The 18,691-nt window shown below is 32.3% G+C and overlaps 3 protein-coding genes across 3 annotated transcripts; 1 reads left to right on the top strand and 2 right to left on the bottom strand.

Annotated features, from left to right (window-relative positions):
* Positions 1 to 666: 666 nt before the first annotated feature.
* LOC112422035 (zinc finger MYM-type protein 1-like) lies at positions 667 to 4,084 on the bottom strand. The gene is made up of 4 exons (XM_024784748.1): positions 3,864 to 4,084; positions 2,797 to 3,140; positions 1,621 to 2,656; positions 667 to 1,486 (listed from the first exon to the last, which is right to left on the bottom strand). The coding sequence occupies exons 1-4, from the start codon at positions 4,082 to 4,084 to the stop codon at positions 667 to 669; spliced, it is 2,421 nt and encodes an 806-aa protein (XP_024640516.1).
* Positions 4,085 to 7,034: 2,950 nt separating this feature from the next.
* LOC11407365 (uncharacterized) lies at positions 7,035 to 7,995 on the bottom strand. Its single transcript, XM_003613043.4, has 2 exons — positions 7,758 to 7,995; positions 7,035 to 7,672 (listed from the first exon to the last, which is right to left on the bottom strand). The coding sequence occupies exons 1-2, from the start codon at positions 7,783 to 7,785 to the stop codon at positions 7,167 to 7,169; spliced, it is 534 nt and encodes a 177-aa protein (XP_003613091.1). The 5' UTR covers positions 7,786 to 7,995; the 3' UTR covers positions 7,035 to 7,166.
* A 4,109-nt stretch (positions 7,996 to 12,104) lies between these two features.
* Positions 12,105 to 18,660, top strand: LOC11405809 (ATP-dependent 6-phosphofructokinase 5, chloroplastic). The gene is made up of 13 exons (XM_003613042.4): positions 12,105 to 12,567; positions 13,162 to 13,252; positions 14,263 to 14,336; positions 14,626 to 14,737; positions 15,054 to 15,149; positions 15,265 to 15,366; positions 15,510 to 15,584; positions 15,759 to 15,899; positions 15,995 to 16,111; positions 16,191 to 16,295; positions 16,431 to 16,511; positions 16,923 to 17,051; positions 18,065 to 18,660. Exons 1-13 carry the CDS (start codon positions 12,257 to 12,259, stop codon positions 18,230 to 18,232), a joined length of 1,602 nt encoding a protein of 533 aa, XP_003613090.1. The 5' UTR covers positions 12,105 to 12,256; the 3' UTR covers positions 18,233 to 18,660.
* The last annotated feature ends 31 nt before the right edge of the window (positions 18,661 to 18,691 follow it).

Raw genomic sequence — 18,691 nt, 5'->3', positions numbered from 1 at the left:
ATGGCATTATAATTATTATGACAAGTAAAAGTGAGTTACATACATCGTTCGAATCAAACAACCAGTAAAATGTTTATCTTATGAAAGTGAATGTGTTATCTAGTAGGCAATAGAGAATGAAGGAAACTAACTCCTATAGTGCATGAATATCAATTATCTCTAACTAACTTGGAAAACTTCTACTACAAGTTTCTTCTAGCATTTTGAATTATGAACATTGAAGGCTTCCTAAGTATAACTACTTCTTTTGTAATATGGTAGTTATTTTGTAAATTTAGACACTTTGAATCTTCGAATGTCTTCATGAAGGTAAAAATGGTCCCAGGTAAACATCTCTTTTGTTTTTAAAAAACAACTATCTTCTTTCTTAGGGACACTTCTCCGTCTAATCATCTTAAGCATGCTGAATCTTTCTTCCCTAATCAACCTTTTTCTCCACCACTAGCCTTTAAAAATCCTGTCAATTCCATGTTTCTTGAAGCCATTAAGGAAGCTTTTAGATCGATGTCCGGTAATGCCAATCCCCAAAAGCAGTGGCGGAGCTAGAAAAAATATCGGGGGTGGGCCAACAAAATATACTCTAATATATAAAATATAAATTTTTCAGTTGAAATAAACGCTAAGCACAAAGTTTAATCAAAAAAGTAAACTACATACCTTAGGAAATTAAAATAAGTCGTTACGCGATCCAACTAACTTGAAATCATCAATAACTGACTCATAACTAATACTTGCACTAATTTCCCTTTTGATATAAACTGTCATGGTATCATTTAGAAACCCACTTCCCATCTTGTTTCTCAACCTAGTCTTGATAATCTTCATTGCTGAAAAAGATCTCTCAGTTGTGGCTGTAGAAACTGGAAGAGTCATGATAAGGCGGAGTAGTCTATCAATCAAGAAGTAAATTTTATTCCTCTCAGTTGCAACCAAACACGAGCATAATTCTTGAATAGTTGATAAATTCTTCAAACATGGTTCTTTGCGGGCATCAACAATGAATTGCTCGAGTTGATAACACAAGTGAATCTTCTCTTGATCATTGAAATCCATGGGATAGTATTTATCAACAAGAGTGCAAATAGTATCAACATCAAAAGCTTTATAACTATCCTTAGGAGTCAAAGCACAACTTAGAGTTAACAAATCCATTGCCTCCTCACTAAATCTACTATTCAACTCTTGTAATTGTTTATCAATGGTAGTAAAAAATATTTCAACTCTAAAATAGTGCTCTATTGTTACCTGGTTATCTTCGAGACGAGAGCGTCCAAATCTTGTTGTTGAATGCAAATCATCGAGATCAGGAATCTCAATAGCATGTCTTACACAAAAATATCTCACATTAGCAAGTAATTTATCCCAACCATCTTCTCTCAATTGTTGAATAAGAGTTTTTGTGTTACGAACCAGAAACATAGCATTAACTACATCTTGAGCTTGTAGTTGCAAGGCTTGACAAAGCACATCTGTTATCCCCATATTTCTTTCATCAAATGCAAGATAAATATAAAATCAAATGACTTCAAGTAATTGTAAGCACTGTCAGCATTCCCACTTGTAGAATAATTTGTTGCTTCCTTTGCAATTTTTTTTAAAACAAAACAAGTTGCTTCATACATGCGGATCAAGCTACAAATAGAACTAAAATGTGATCCCCATCGAGTATCTGTTGCCCGTTTCACAGTACCAATTTGGTTTGCACCTTTACCAGGTACAATCTCTTCAATTTCCAACAAATATTCATTTTCTTTTAGTTGGGCAGCTTGTAACTCATCATGTCTCTTAGGAGAAGAACAAACAGCATTGACAATAAAAGTCAGTTTCTCAAAGAATTTATGAATTGGTTTGACTTCTCTTGATGCAGTAACCAAGGCAAGTTGTAATCTATGAGCAAAACAATGGATGTAGTATGCATAAGGACAATCCTTCATAAACAATGCTTGTAAACCGTTCCATTCTCCTCTCATATTGCTTGCACCATCATACCATTGACCACGAAGGTTAGAAACATCAAGGTTATGTCGAGAAAGTATATCACACACCGCTTCCTTAAGACTTAAAGATGTAGTGCTGGTAACACATCTCATATCAAAAAATCGCTCTTGTATTAAACCATCTTTATCAACAAATCTTAACACAAGAGCCATTTGTTCCTTTTGTGACTCATCGCGAGCTTCATCTACAATGATACAAAACTTGGAATCACCAATTTCCTCACGGATATGTTTTTTCACTCTACTAGAAAGAATTGCCAAGAGCTCTTTTTGAACTTGATGGCAAGTATATTTTCCATTCTTTGGAGCATTATTCAACACAACTTGTGCAACTTCATCATTATAAGAGGCCAAAAGTTTTAGCAACTCAAGAAAATTACCTTGGTTTTTTGATATAACCTTTTCGTCGTGACCCCTAAAAGCACAAGCTTGAAGTGTTAACCAACGAACAACATCAATTGAAGCCTTGAGACGTAGTCGGTTATTCATAATTTGACTTGAGCTTTGTTTTTGAAATCCATGTCTAATGTGTGCCCTTTGATTCAACAAGTCATTACAAGCTTTCACTGCATTGTTGTGATGTGAGCAAGGATCCTTCCCAATGTGCTTAAGAAAAGCACAATTCTTTCCATCTCTAACTCTCTTCCAACCTCTAAAACCTGTAATAACGAAGACATCAAATTCAGAACGTCCATTTGGTCCTTTGTTAAAAAGACAGCATGGTAAGCAAAATGCGGCATCCTTTGAAGGTGAATATTCTAGCCATGAATGAAATAAGCTAAACCAAGTGTCTTTAAACCGTCTTGGATGATCTCCTGTACCAGACAAAGGATATTCTTTTGATATGGACCCCAATTTAGATAAGCTCTTCGTATTTCATCCACATGATTTGCTGGAAATGTCCATATTGGGGAACGCTTTCCAGGATCACGTTCTAAAGAATTCAAAAAATCACCCGCGTTATGCAATTCTTCAATTCTTTGAACATCAACAGGTTGAGTCATATGAGTTATGTCTTCTTCAATTCTTGGAACTTTAATAGGTTGAGATGGAGGAGTCATTCCTTGTTCATCTCTTTCACTCTCACAAACTCTCTTCTTATAAAAATGATCAAGTGTTACACTCTTCTTCTTCTTAACTTTTCTGTTTTCAAAAAAATAAATAATTCAATAAGTCAAATAATTCCATAAGTCCATAATTCTATAAGTCAAAATCACTTATGCTTCAAAAGTTTAATTGAAAACAATTAGAACATATTCATTGCAAATAACACATTGGCACATTGCTACTGCCATAGAAAAACATTCATTTATGAACAAAATGTTGCTACTACCATAGAAAAACATTGCTACTGCCATAGAAAAACATTGCTACTACCAATAATATGAACAAAATGTGGGTGGGCCGTGATAACATTGCTACTGCCAATCTGCCATAACAAGAGATGAGAATCACATAACAAATGCAAGGTTGCTCAAGATGTGCATAACAACAAAAATATGAAAACATTGCAGTTTCAAAATTCAATTATCAAATACTAACAATCAACAAACAAGAACAACAAATAAGAAAATTAATTAACATTCAAACTTAGTAATAATAGCAATCATCAATCAAAAATTATCAAACAACAACCAATCTTAGTAGCAAACAACAATAAACAAACACCTTTAAATTCTAAAATCAAAAAGAAAATCAACAATAGTCAACAAATTACCTTTCCATTTGGATAGGAAAAACAGAGTGAAAAGAAAAAGGGTTTTTGTTTGATCTTTTTTGAATGAGAGAGAAGGGAGTGCCGGCGGTCGGAAGGGGAAGAAGTGCCGGCGGTCACGCGGTCGGAAGAGGAAGAAGTGCGGCGGTTGCGCGGCAGAAGGGGAAGAAGTGTGGCGGTCGCGCTTCAAAGAATGAGAAGAAGTGTGTGCTGTAACAGAGGAAGTGGAAGGGGAAAAGTCTGAAGTGAGAATGTTGTGGGTCACTTGGAAAAACAAAATAAGCTGAGGGTATTTTCGTAATTTCCCAATATTTGGGGGTGGGCCATGGCCCACCTCAGCCCATACAAGCCTCCGCCACTGCCCAAAAGCCATCTGCTAAGAAAATTTCTACCAAAGTTTTGTATATTTCTTGACTCAATCGTGTAGAAGAACAAAAAGCCTCATTTTGGAAGAAAACAGTCATATATGATTTTGTTATACTCCCTCTATTTCAAAATGAGTGTTGCTTTAGCCAATTGCATATATATTAAGGAATGAAATAAAGTAGTCAAATGTCATAGCTATTTTACCAAATTATCCTAATCAAATATTGGTTTGTTTTTCATTAAAGAAAAAATAATACCTTGGAAGTAGTGTAACATAGTATTAATTGAAGGATAAAATTAAAAAGAAAAAGTTATTATTGCATTGGAAACTGAAACGACACTTATTTTGAAACGGATGGAGTACTTGGTAAGTCTAACTTTTATTACAACTTTCCCCAAGTGTTTAATGTCCTTTATTTTTGAGATCCATCCTACCACACTTTCCGCACTTCTTATGGGATGTTGATTGTTACCTATTCGATGCAACCTCATCCCTAACATTTTATAGGTCTTAGGTCAATTTTGAGAAAATTGTCCCTTTATATAATCATATGATTATTTTATTTTACAAATGATGAATGAGACATGTATTAATCATGGTGGTTGACATATCATCTATGGTATTACCCCAAGTCACCATAATACTATAATACAATATTTTGAAACCCAGCTATGTTGATGCCCCAAAATATAGTGTCAAATACACTCTGTCCTATAGATTATTAATAAAAAAGAATAACAAAACAATTTTTGTAGGGGTCGAACCAAACCAAGCAAAGCTAAGGAAAAAGATAGGTAGACATATGAAGCTTTGTGTAAGTTTTATTATCTGAGTTGATAATTCAACTGATTTACCACCTCTAAAATTTTTCAAAGAGCTTCATAATCATTTACCACCATAAATCTATAATAGTATAAAATACACTTCTCTCAAATCCAATAACATGAAAACCTTTTTATCATTTGTCAATAAAATATGATGTTACTTATAAAAAATCACACGAGACCAAATTTGGTGACGCAAGCATGAAATTTTCATGATGAAAGTCATATTTTATTATGAAATCTAAATATAAATTCAAATTAGCTTCAATTTGAAACACCAAAAAGCATTCTCAAACTAAAAACAAATTTAGTCTCTAAAAAGGAGTAGATATTTTGCTTTTTACGTGTTGCTTTTGTGTTTTACGTTTTAATTTTATATTTAGCGTTTTAGCCAATGTTGGGGCGTGTGAAAATGAAAGCGTTGGGATGTGAAAATGAAAAGATGTTGAGTTGTAAAATAAAAGGGGTGAAGGGCTACTGGGCTGAAGAATGATGAATAGTTGGGCCTTCTTTGAAATTTCTACTATATATAACCCCTATAAAACAAGTATTTCTATATGCACCCCTTGTATAATTTTTTTTGGCCCCTACGGGCATGGACCCTAGGCCACCGCACACCCAGCCTATACCTTGGGCCGGCCCTAGTTCGATGTAGCTACCATCATAGGTCTTAAACCTATAGGTAAGATTTTAACTCATTTTGTTGAACCCAAAAACAATAACGATCACATTCTAAACTTCTCAAATTATAACCATTTGATTTAGAACAATTATTCGTCATTGAAGGATGTCTTGGATGTCACCTTCCTTTTATTTTGGCTTCATCATTATGTCTTTTGCTCGAAATATGTTACTATTGAAAAATTCTTACTTCCATTGGTTAGACTTGTTCAGAATTTGCATATAACAACACTAGTGTATTCTTAAAAAAAAAAAAAAAAAAAAAAACAACACTAGTGTAAAAACCAACACTAGTTTAAAAAACTTTACAATATCATTAAATTACAACCAATTAATTTAATAATTTTAAAAATAGTTATGATTAAAGTCAATTATTTTAAATGATCTCACGATTATGATTGATTGACAGTGTATAAAACATATTTACTCTTTCAACTCTCCTTCTGCAACACCCATAACTTCAGCCACCCCTCCACCCCGTGCTCATGACACCAATACATGTAGTCTCCCACCCACAACCAAAATCCCCCTCGATGTTTTCATCTCAGGTATGTCTCGAGTTCTATCAAGTCATCACATCTCACAGTGGCGCAAAACTTCTCCTCATTGCCATAATTTTGATGGAGTGCCTCTAACCCGACTTAGCACGTGATTGCCCCCACTTGCAGATACACACAAAGTGTCCTCATAGCATTTTTGTGGTTTGCTCTCTTCATTGATGGTTTGAGGTCTAACATCTATTTAGTTCTTGGTGTTTTATGTTTTCCCTATTTTGCTTTCTATTTGGTATCCTAATGTTATATTTAGTTGCTCAATATGTATATCAATGGTTTTTTATGAAAAGCCCCATAAGTGTGTGACCCTCTTAGAAGTGCGTTTTGCATACAATGTTAATGGTGGCTGACGCCAACTTCAGCATTTTCTCCACATCTACGATCACTTACAGTCAAATTGAACCTACACAAGTTAAAGAAATGATTTGTAACAATATGAGAATAAAATTGAAGCATATGGACCCTCTGTTCTCTTTGACAATTGACCATGTCCGAATGAAACTACAAAGTTAGTTAAAATTAAATTGTTAGATTTGAAATGTCTTGGTGGGTTTTCTGTGCTATATATGTTTCATTCTTGTGTAATTCGCTTATTAAATTGTGAATGTCAAATACTCGAACACAAGTTTGTTTAATTTGATTGTAACGATCTTATCTTCATTTACGAATGGAAATTGTTTGAGTTAAAAAATAACAAATAAAAACTGTATCCTAAAGTTGCTTACTAATAGCTCCTTTTTTTTTTAGCAAGCTTACTAGTAGTTAATATAAATGGTTTTACATTATTTTTATTTATTTTGAGAAATAGTTGTAGTTTTTTTTTTTAAGGATGACAAATAGTTGTAATTGTTCATGTTAACACTACTTCAATTTGATATCATTATATCACACACTGAATTGATACGTTATTTCATCAAAACAACTTTATTCATATCCGATCAGGAAAATTCATCCCAAATTAATAAGCATAGTAAGAAATACAAAATCCAATTTAAAAAAGCAAGAAAATAAAACCAAAGAAATTGAGCTTTAAACCTTCCACACCAATTGAAGTAGCTTCTTATCCTCACTTGCATTTTTTCCCCTCATCATTATTTTATCCTTTTGCTTTGATCTAACATATGATCCTTTCACAGGAACAGGGCTTGAACCTGCCCTTAAACTCTTCTCCCAATCAATCTTCTTAACTTCTTTCAAACATTTTTTGGGTCTAAAATTTGGTGTAAAAGCACAACCCTTTTTATTTGCTTCTTTGTTAACCTCCTTGATTTCAATTTTAGTTCCTCCTTCCATTCTCATCCTTATAATCACCTCAGAAAGTGCTCTAATTTTGTTATCTACTTTAACAAATGCTGCATCTTTTGCATCTCTCTCCTTTCTCTGCTGAAAAATCCGGAGCAATCGACGAGCAAGATTGTATAAACCTTCCTTAATCTCCTCTTCTAAATCTCTTTCAATCATCATTGCAAGCTCGCTTCGTATCTTCAACTCCTCTGCTGAAACAGGAACCTCAAGAACATTTTTATTTGACATATCTACAAAAAAATAAAAATAAAACTATGAAGAATGGAAAGAAAAAAAACGAATTTATAATTGAGTGAAGCTAGAATTTCATTTCACCTTTGGTGTAAATTCCATGATGATCCATGTTATTTCAATGAAAGATATAATTATATTTGGTGCAACTTTGAAATATATGCATAATTTATATACTAGCAATGTGATTTGGACATGGTGAGATGGGACCTGTGTGACACTACGTAAGGAATAGGACACAACATAAGGTGCTTAGAGAAAATGTGACAGTAAGAGATGTTTCAGTTAGATCCTACAAAATTAGACATCAAATAGCTCATACTGGATTAGCATAGATTTCACTTTGCATAGATGATATTATGATAACGAGGAGACACAATTAATTTTCCAAAATTAATTGAAAATTCTGCTTTACGTGGAAGAAATAAGGCTGGTTGGGTTGCACTTAAAGCACAATCAATCAATAACAGGGTAGAATCTGCACATGTTTGATGTATCTCATTGGATGTGTACCCTTTTCTCCCCCTTGTTAACATTATAATTTTTGTTTGAAAAAATGCAAAATATATTTTCGCACACACCCCCGCCCCTTAAATTTGTGTTTTTCTTTTTTAATAATTTGAGGGACCAAATATATTTTCATTGACGGGGCAAAATTGAAGTCAAAGAAAACCTTGTATTGACTTAGCTAGCCAACACATGAATTGTTAACACCGCGAGGATTCAAACCTTAGACTTAGAGATAAACACACTCTGAAGTTCCTAGCACATACCATCAGGGCAATTCATCGAGGTTTTGACCCCTAAACTTAATTTCTAGTAATATCTTATTGTTAACACTAGGGAAGAAAATAGACCGGACTGAACTAAGTTTGTGCTAATACAGTTCGGATTATATAATCTGAACTGTTTTCCCCCTGCAAAAACGGTGCTTAGGTGGTGTTCGGATTTTATAATCCGAAAAAAGGAATGAACACGCCCTATTTTTTGAGGTTTTCAGATTATAAAATTCGAATTGGTAAAAAACTTTTTTTTCACACCATAACAAAGGAAGACTCAATTTGGATTCTAAAATCCGAAAATCACAAGGACATTTTCATAAAAAAAAAATAGGACTCGCGAGAAATGGGTAGGGTGGAAAAGTGAAGCCCTGATAATTTTCAGCTCAATAACAAGCAAATTGGCATAATCTGGCCCATTTATGTAATCAAGCTCGGGACATCAGAGTGGATTGGATCAACTTGACCCATTTAATATCTCTTCGTCACATCAGAGTGGATTGGATCAACTTGACACATTTAATATCTCTACCCATGTTTGGTCCGATCAAAAAGTTCAAGACATAGGATATAGCTTAGACTTTTTAAAAGCTTAACATGACTTGTTAGCCTATATAAATGCATATTTATATTACATGACATTTATGACTATGTTGGTACCTTATAACTGCCACATATCCAAATTTGACAATAAGAATGTTATTTTGTTGATGTCATTCAAAAAGATAAGAATTTATATTATATTTGTTATATTTTTTTTGGAATATATTATATTTATTATATTTTTTAAAAGATATTATATTTTTATATAGTTGGTATTATTGAAAATGATAAATATAGTTCGTTATAATATAAAAGTAATATCTATTATCTATGCCTATAATTTTAATCAAAATCAAATTAATTTTAATCGAAATTTTATAAAAAAATATTATTCGTAATTTATACCCTTAAACAAATTTGACTATAGAAATGCAATTTTGTTGGTGTCATTAAAAAAGATAAAAATTTATATTATATTTATATGTTTTTATTTAAAGATATTATATTTATTATATTGTTGGTATCATTGAAAAATATAAGTATAGTTTGTTACACTATGAAAGTGCAAAATATTCAATACCTATAGACTAGCGAAAAGGCGGACTCTCACGTGCTCGTCTTTCCGCTCTTTTTATTGCGTTAACGTTTGAAAATTATGAACGGTGTTTTTTTTATTAAATTTTGATTTTGATTAAATCTAAAAATATAAATATTTGTTGCTTTCAAGTTATAACAAACCAAAATAACCATGATTATATATTTCAACGACACCAACAATATAATAAAAAATAAAATCTAAATTATTTTTTTTAATGATATTGAGAACAATCTTTATTATAGAAAAAAATATTTAAGTGTATAATTGGAATAATGAAAAAGTAAGTATAAATATACTCATTTAGGGGGATGTATTGGATTAGGATTCTATGGGATTTTAAAAGACTTTTTAATTATGAAAAAGTCTTGTGGTATTCAATCAAGACTTTTTGCAATTTAAAAAAAATCTTGTGGTATTCAATCAAGACTCTTTGTCATTTTTAAAAAGTCTTGAGGTATTCAATCAAGACTTTTCATCATTTAAAAAAAGTCTTGTGGTATTCAAAATCATTCAAATTTTGAAGGATTGTTTAATAAATTGGATTTTGATGGATTTTGTGGGATTTTGTAGTGTAATTTTAACAAGAAAAAGTCTTTCATGAAAAGATGAGATTTCTTGAGATTGTTTTTATTTTAAAAGTTACTATCTTTTTCTTCTCATCTCTCTCTCTCTCTCCCCCTCCCCCTCCCCCTCCCTATTCTCTCTTCGTTTCTCTATCTCTCCATTCTCTCTATCTCACTCTCTCTCTCTCATCTCTCATCCCCCCTCTCTCCCTCTCTCTATCTCATAAAAAAATAAAAAAATTGTATTGAGAATATTATGATAGAGAGTATGTCGTAATCAATGTTCCGCAAATCGAGTGTTAAATCTCCGAGATTATGGAGTTGACATTTTTAGGTACAAAAATCGTGTTAACTTTGAGATAAAATCGGTTTCTGGTAAAATTGGAAGGTTTAACGAGTTTGACTGAGTTAACACTCGGTAAACTCGTGTAACTCGACCGATTTGTAATGGCTAACACAATATTTTTTTTTGAAAGATTTGTAAGTGCTGGCATAATTTTAAATATGTACAATTTAATTTTATGGGAATAACATTTTTAACAAATAAAAAATGTGTATTGAGAATAATGTGTTAGAGTGTTTTTTAGTCCCTTAAAATCTTATAAATTCCATAAAATTCTTAAAATTTGAAAATCAATAGTAAAAGAATTTTTTATTGATTTTTTTTTTATTCAAACGCTATAATTTATTTGTTCATTATTTTTATCATTCACGCTTGTAAGTTTGCTCTTTTTCCCCTAAAATATACTGAATCTTTTGAAATTTTAAAATCACATGAAATCCTTAAAAGTCTGTGTGATAAATCCTTTAAAATCTTGAGTGTATAAAGTCTTTTACATAAAAAGTCTTTTAAAATCTCACAGAATCAATACAATCTCACACAGTCTTTTAAAATCTTAAAGACTTTTTTTTATTAAAATAGTCTTTTAAAATCCTAATCCAATACACCCCCCTTAGTTTGTTACACTTTTTAAATGATAAAGGAAAAAAATCATATATATATATATATATATATATATATATATATATTCATATCGTCTTCGTTAATTTTTTTGAATATTTAAATTTATTCTTATCTATTTGTTACATGTGTTATATTTGTATTGAAAATTGAGGGCACTTTTGGAAAGAGAAAAAGTCAGTCCAAAAGAGTTGAAAGAGGTTATTTTCTCTATATATAGTATAGATATAGATATAATTTTAATCAAAATTTCATAAAAACCACTACTTGTAATTTATACGTATTAGCGCAATAAAAAGGCAGGATAGATGGACACGAAATGCTAGTAGGTATAAAAATTTTGCACTTTTATATCGTAAGAAACTATACTTACCTTCCTTTCAAAAAAAAAAATTATACTTATCATTTTCAATGACATCAACGATATAATCTATACTATATATAAAGAGAATAGAGGATTTTGGAAGAATTTTGGGCTCACTTTTTATTATTTCAACTATACCCTTAAACAAATTTTCATATAATAGTGTTATATTGTTGGTGTTATTAAAATAGATAATAATTTTTGTTATATTTATTATATTATTGTTGTCATTGAAGAAGATAAACATGGTTTGTTAAGTTTGTTACATTTGAAAGTCACAAATTTCTATACTTTTTATTTGAATTAATATAAAAAATATATATAAAATAGTTTATAATTTACATGCAAATTTTTTATAAAATATCGTTGATAATCTACACGCATTAACGAAATAAAAAGAGCAGAAAACAAGTACATTGGTACCTGTCTTTCCATTAATAAATATAATATAAATGATTATATTTTTAAATCACACCTAAAATATAACATTAGACTCTTCAAATTTGAAGTTTCCTTGTAACACTAGGAAGTTGAAGATTCATTCATAATCAGCCGTAGAAAACAATAGATACCGGCACCGTAGAAAAAGTGCACACCAATTTTCCCAATTGTCTTTTATCTTTGCTTTCATGTTTCATGTTTCATGTGAAAACACATAAATTAATATATACGTCACCTCAAAAAAACAACAATTACCTAACGAACCCGAACCTTAAACAAACAAAACCTTGGTATTCTATTCTGTTCCTACGATCACGGATTCTCATATTCATTCATGAATACGCACGTGATCACCCCTAACCTCAACACCACCCTTCTTCATCATCATCATCATCATGTGCATGGTTTAACGAATTCTTCACACCGTTACTCCAAAACCAACCATCGTCTCTTCCATTCATTCAAAGTCTCTAATAACGTTCGTGTCTTTTCAGAGCTGAAGAGTCAAAACAAAATTGATTACAATGATCCTGATTGGAAAGATAAGTTTAAAGAAGATTTTGAGGCACGGTTTAGACTCCCTCATATTACTGATATTTTCCCTGATGCTTCTTCTATGCGTTCTACTTTTTGTCTCAAAATGAGGTTTGTAATTTTTTTCTTAGTTGGCTCATATGATTCACACTTTAATCGTAGCTACTTCTAAAGTCGTTCATATAATTGATTTTGATTTGTTGACGTTGTAAAATTGTTTAAGATGTATCAAAATTTAACTCTTTTTGTTATTTACGTAATTCATATATACTTTAGTGCTCATGATTCACACACACCACAATTTCTTGCAATTTGATTCCGTGGTATGTGGTTGTATGTTCCGTATTTGGAACCTTTCCTTAGGTTGTTTGTAACGCACACTTTTTAGTGTTGTTTGCTTTTTGCTCTCACAGTTCAGGTTTTATGTCCCTCAATTGTGATCTTCCTTATATTTTAATCTATTTAGAGTGTTTTAGATGGTGCCATTTGTACCCTATTTGCCTAAAAAAATATATATACTTTAGTTTAAAAAAATAACACGGTCAATCAATTGTAATTGTCAATTCAATTGAAATGTTTGACTTTCATCGCGACTATTATTAAGTTACATGTACATGATTGATTGTGATTTGTTGATGTTTGGAAAGAAAAAAAAATACTAGTGGTGAATGAAAATTAAACACTTTTGTTTTTGTGTGATGACAGGGCTCCTATAACTAGAGACTTTCATGGGAATTATGATTCTGGTGAGGAATGGAATGGATACATTAGTGATAATGACAGAGTGCTTCTTAAGGTAGTTTGCATTATTTGGCTTTTGTGTTGTTTGAACTTTGAATTGAAATTGATTCAATGTTGTGCACGGAATATGGCGGAAGGCCAAAAGTCCTCCATATAAACACGCCGTTGCGGCATGTGGCGCCACCATGGCGGGAATACCTTCACAAGTTTCCTCTGGCAGTTATCAAAAAGACCACCATGCCATTCCGTCATGGTGGCGCCATGACCGCCATTTAACAATAATGAATTGATTGTGATGAGGTAGCTCAATAGTTGTTGATAATGTGGATAATGAATATTGTTTTATGTGGATCTTCTTTGAATTCATGTCTCATTTCAAGTCATCTCAAGTTGTGTCTGATATTTGATTTTTTTTTCTAAGTTTTTCAATCATATTAGTCCTCTTTATGGAAAACTTTGTGCTATGTCTGTCAGCTATAAACTTCGTGTTTGAGGATGGAATGCCTCGCGAAGTGTTTTAGTGGCGGTTCATAGCCGTTTTGGGTAATAAATAATCGCTCAAATTGTTGCCTTAAGTTGGAATCTGCTGTCTGGTTCATTGGCTGAAAATTGGTCTCTTTCTGTTATTAACACTTTGTTGTTACATAGCCAGCTATAGCGACACTATATCTCTATAACATAGCGGAATTCCGACAAACCACGATTCTTTCCGCGATACGCTATTTAGTACAAAATGTTGTCAAACAGTGGCTAGTGACATTATAGCACTATTGTGAGGCAGAATTTTAACAAACCGCTATTTTCCACTATCTATGATTGACTACATCGATTAATACATTTGTTCATTGTTGGTTTTGCAATTAAGCTAATATTTGTCTTGTGAGAGCGAATACTTTTTTTTACATTTTCCACTTATCCTTGCATTGGAATGTCTTTTATAATTGTAATCGAATTGAAGTGAAATGCTGGACTTGGATATTAACTGATGATCTTACTCAATTATGTTTAAAATACATGTTTACGCATTGTGAAATGCTAATGTTTTTACTTGCTTTGATCTTTCAGACAATATACCATTCATCACCTACATCTGCTGGTGCTCAGTGCATTGATCCTGGCTGTAATTGGGTGGAACAATGGTAAAGTATTTGATTTTCCAAATATCAATATGGTATTTAATGTTGCTACATTGAGTATAATGATTGCAAGCAGCTTGTTTTTCGGATAGGGAAAGAATGTATGATTGAGAGATGAACATTCTCCGGAAAATTATGAACAATAGCTATTTATTCTTTCTTTTAAGTTAGTGTTAAAATGTTTAGTTTCTTTGACTTTTTTTTTTAAATCTGCATAATGCTATTAATGCATATAATTTTGTTTTATGACTAGCGTAAAGCGGTATGGTAAAAGGTTCTGAAATCTTTGTAGGGTTCATCGAGCTGGACCTCGGAAAAATATATACTTCAAACCAGAAGAAGTAAAGGCAGCCATTGTTACTTGTGGAGGACTGTGTCCTGGTCTTAACGATGTCATTAGACAGGTTTGCTTCTGGTCAAATTGTTTCTGATATGGCTCTGACAAATTCTTGAGAAAAGATAAAGATCCCATTTGTTTCAGCTATTAAAAAATCTCTTTCGAAAGTTTTTAAAATGCTTGTTTAAAAAATTTTGAAAAAAAAAAAAATCACATTTCTGATTATTTTAAGAAGTTAGCTTGAGTAGCTTCTGGGTAGTGAAATGCTTTTATCCCGTAGTTATTGGCAGACCTCAAATATATTCGTTAACGTATTGTACGTTTTATTGGTATGCATTTAAATTTGTTTCTGAATGTTTGATTCAGTAATTAATGTGCTGCAGATTGTAATCACACTTGAAATATATGGTGTAACAGAGATTGTTGGTATTCCTTTTGGCTATCGCGGCTTTTCTGACAAAGAGTTGATGGAAATACCGGTAATCTAATATTTCCCTTCTAAACAACAATTGATTCGACTAAAGTTCTATACTAAGTCGATTGAACTTGAGCTCTTTCTGATGCTATCTAGTAATATTCCGATTTCATTTACAGCTGTCAAGGAAAGTCGTTCAAAACATTCATCTCTCAGGTGGCAGCCTATTAGGAGTTTCACGCGGAGGACCTGGAGTTAGTGAAATTGTGGATAGTTTGGAGGTTGTTGATCGATCCATTCTATTAATGAAATTGATTATTCCTTACAGAAGTAATATTTGTTTGTGTACACGCGCTTGTGAGTGCACACTGTAGTATATTTACCGTGATTTTTATTTTATATGTATATTGTTGATTGATTACAGGAAAGAGGGATCAACATGCTCTTTGTGTTGGGTGGAAATGGTACACATGCTGGTGCAAATGCAATTCACGACGAGGTTTTTAATTGTTTAACCCTTATATTAGTTAATTGCATTTATTTAGATCATTTTGTAATCTATGATTTCTTAAGGAAATCATCTTTTTGGATTTGATTTGTTGAAGTTCACATAAAAGTTAATATATAAGCATATCTTGAAAATCGAATGATTTTAAGATCTTATTGTTTTCAGTGCTGTAAAAGACGGATTAAAGTGTCTGTAATTGGAGTGCCGAAAACTATAGACAATGATATTCTATTGATGGACAAAACTTTTGGCTTTGACACCGCGGTTGAAGAAGCGCAAAGAGCAATATATTCTGCATATATAGAGGTAAATTACTTGATAATGAATCAATCTGACAAACCCAGTATTGTTTTCTAGTTAATAAATACTATCATATTTAAATCTTTTGCTCGTCTTATTAGGCGCATAGTGCATATCATGGAATCGGGATTGTGAAATTAATGGGTCGTAGCAGTGGATTCATAGCAATGCAATCTTCCTTAGCCAGTGGACAGATTGATGTATGCCTAATTCCTGAGGTATGTAAGTTAAACATTGCGCCTAGAATTCTCTCTGTCGTATAGATAAACTGATACTAGTTCTATCTGTGGTTCAAAGGTTCCTTTCGATTTACATGGACCTCATGGAGTTTTGAGTCACCTCAAGTACCTTATAGAATCAAAGGGATCAGCTGTCGTTTGTGTGGCAGAGGGAGCAGGACAGGTGACTATGATTTTGTAATCACTTTCGCAAATAAAACATTGACAAAATTCACATCCCTGAATTTTTTTTCTGGAAGAATATATCATCAGACATAGAAACACAAACTTGCTAATAAGTTTTGTCTTCCTAATGCAGAATTTACTTCAAAAAACTAATGATACCGATCCCTCAGGGAATGCTAAACTTGGAGATATCGGGGTTTATATCCAACAAGAGGTTTGCTATTATTTGCTTATGGTGTTTACAATAATGTAAATGGGTTGAAAATTTATGAAAATTGGATATACACATACACACACACACAAACACTATTGTTTTATCCTATATAGATGAAGTATCAAACCAAATATAATGAAAGAAACTGTAAGATGTCTAGAATTAACATAAAAACAAGGGATGGTGATTTTAATTGGATAGTTTATTCACATTTTCTTCACAAACTAATGCATGTATGCTTTCTGAAATAAGTGAGACATGACGTAGTTTTATACTCGTCGTAATCTTGATCTGCTTTCCTAGTTTTATTTCTGTTAAAAGTAAAATTCAAACAGCATATTTTGAGCTATTAGACAAATATTGTGTTGAGTTATATTGTAATGTCGTTCCAACAACTATTTTTTTTTTCAGACGAAAAATTATTTCAAGGAGAATGATATTCATGCAGATGTGAAATATATTGATCCAACATACATGATTCGGGCGTGTCGAGCAAATGCATCAGATGGAATTTTATGCACTGTTCTTGGACAAAATGCTGTTAGTCACTCTTCCTGTCTATCTTTGCCCATTGCTGTATATGTATGTTTTCACTTTTATTTTTGGTTCTCATAAGGAAGTTTATCAGCCTTCTATTCTTATCAACTCTTTACTGCTGAGTGCCGACCAGAGTTGTTAAATAGCGTCTATAGCGTAACAGAATTTGAAGAAATCGCAACTATGCCATGTTACGCTATTTAGTACAAAATTTTGTGAAATATCCGTGCTTTAGAACTGTTGTACTGTATAGCAGAATTTCAACAAATCACCTATTCCGCGATCCACAATTGACAACACTGCTGCTAACCACTTCTAGCTATATATTATTTTATACTTCAACCAATTATAAGGATGAAAAATGTAGGTCTCAATTGAAGTTATTAAGTTTCTATTTACATACTGTTTTCAGAGAAAGGTATATACTATATATGTAAATATTATTGAAATGTCAAATATGAATATTTACAATAAACTGTGGTAAATGGAATACTGGAGTACAATAGGGATTGCATTACCCTTGTAAATCACGCTATGTCTACTCATCTTTGTGATTCTTTTTGTCCACCATACAAGATTGCTGCTTTAGAGACTAGTTTATGCTTTATAAGATTAGGAGGGTCCACTATCTTTAATGCTTTCTCTAGTTTGTGTTTATTTTTTTTGTGTGGTGAACTTGAATGAGAATACCATTCCCCAAGCACAAAATGCATATGGCATTTCCACTTATTTGTCCATATCTAGTTGTTGGAAATACGGTTCACGAGTAGTATTGTAAACTGAACGGTAGTATTTAAACACAAGTTGTAATCTTAAACTCTACGTTGAAAAATAAAAAATACAACAAACATTTTGCAGCCGGAGACGTAGGCATAATTGATTGAACTCCGTGATCATATTTCACGTGTTCTTTGTTTGCATTTTAGTCTATGTTTCCTTTCCAATCAAGGTTTCTGTTCTAACACTTGTACCGTGCATTTGTTATTCAATATTGATTCTCGGCTTTGGTATTGCAGGTTCATGGTGCATTTGCTGGATATAGTGGCATTACAGTAGGCATATGTAACACACATTATGCTTACTTTCCAATCACCGAAGTAATATCGCATCCTCAATTGGTGGATCCGAACAGTCGAATGTGGCATCGATGCTTAACTTCAACTGGTCAACCCGACTTCATTTGATTATTTTCTATTTTTGAATTAATATACTCAAGAGGCTTGGAAATTCAGGCTTCCACAGATTATATCATAGGAATATGGATTCAAAAGGTATTTTTGGTTAGTCTATCCGTCATTATTGGAATAATACAAAGGATGGCATTTCTTCCTTATACGAAAAATTGGTTATTTATATAGCAAGGAAAATTCACAGTCCTGCCAATTGCATTCAAAATAAAACTTGAGGAAATAACCAAGCATCGAAAATGCTTGACTTTGATCTACTGTGACATTTCTTGTACCTATAATAAGGCCTAAATTTAGTGAGAATGCATAGAAGATTTAATTTTTGCTTTCTGTTTGTACTCATGCCTCAGTTATTTATTGGATTGCCTGTTCGTATCTGCACCTACTTCTCATGCATTGAATATTCAAAAGAAGTATTTTAACTTTCTTGATAGCAATCACAAGCAGTAGAGGTTA

This window comes from Medicago truncatula, chromosome 5 (assembly GCF_003473485.1).
Source record: "Medicago truncatula cultivar Jemalong A17 chromosome 5, MtrunA17r5.0-ANR, whole genome shotgun sequence".
In the NCBI taxonomy this organism is placed as follows: Eukaryota; Viridiplantae; Streptophyta; class Magnoliopsida; order Fabales; family Fabaceae; genus Medicago; species Medicago truncatula.
The sequence above is the reverse complement of the archived record's forward strand: the minus strand, read 5'-3'. Positions and strand labels throughout refer to the sequence as shown.

Excerpts from the sequence above, each read along its gene's own strand:
- LOC112422035 (XM_024784748.1), bottom strand. The coding sequence starts at position 4,084 with ATGGCTTTTGGGCAGTGGCGGAGGCTTGTATGGGCTGAGGTGGGCCAT. Across the intron at positions 2,657-2,796 it reads ACAGGAGATCATCCAAGACG|GTTTTAGAGGTTGGAAGAGA; the intron begins GTTTAAAGACAC and ends TCGTTATTACAG. Across the intron at positions 1,487-1,620 it reads ATTTGTAGCTTGATCCGCAT|AAATATGGGGATAACAGATG; the intron begins GTATGAAGCAAC and ends ATTTGATGAAAG.
- LOC11407365 (XM_003613043.4), bottom strand. The coding sequence starts at position 7,785 with ATGGATCATCATGGAATTTACACCAAAG. Across the intron at positions 7,673-7,757 it reads TCATGGAATTTACACCAAAG|ATATGTCAAATAAAAATGTT; the intron begins GTGAAATGAAAT and ends ATTTTTTTGTAG.
- LOC11405809 (XM_003613042.4), top strand. The coding sequence starts at position 12,257 with ATGAATACGCACGTGATCACCCCTAACCTCAACACCACCCTTCTTCAT. Across the intron at positions 16,112-16,190 it reads ATGTATGCCTAATTCCTGAG|GTTCCTTTCGATTTACATGG; the intron begins GTATGTAAGTTA and ends TGTGGTTCAAAG. Across the intron at positions 16,512-16,922 it reads GGGTTTATATCCAACAAGAG|ACGAAAAATTATTTCAAGGA; the intron begins GTTTGCTATTAT and ends TTTTTTTTTCAG.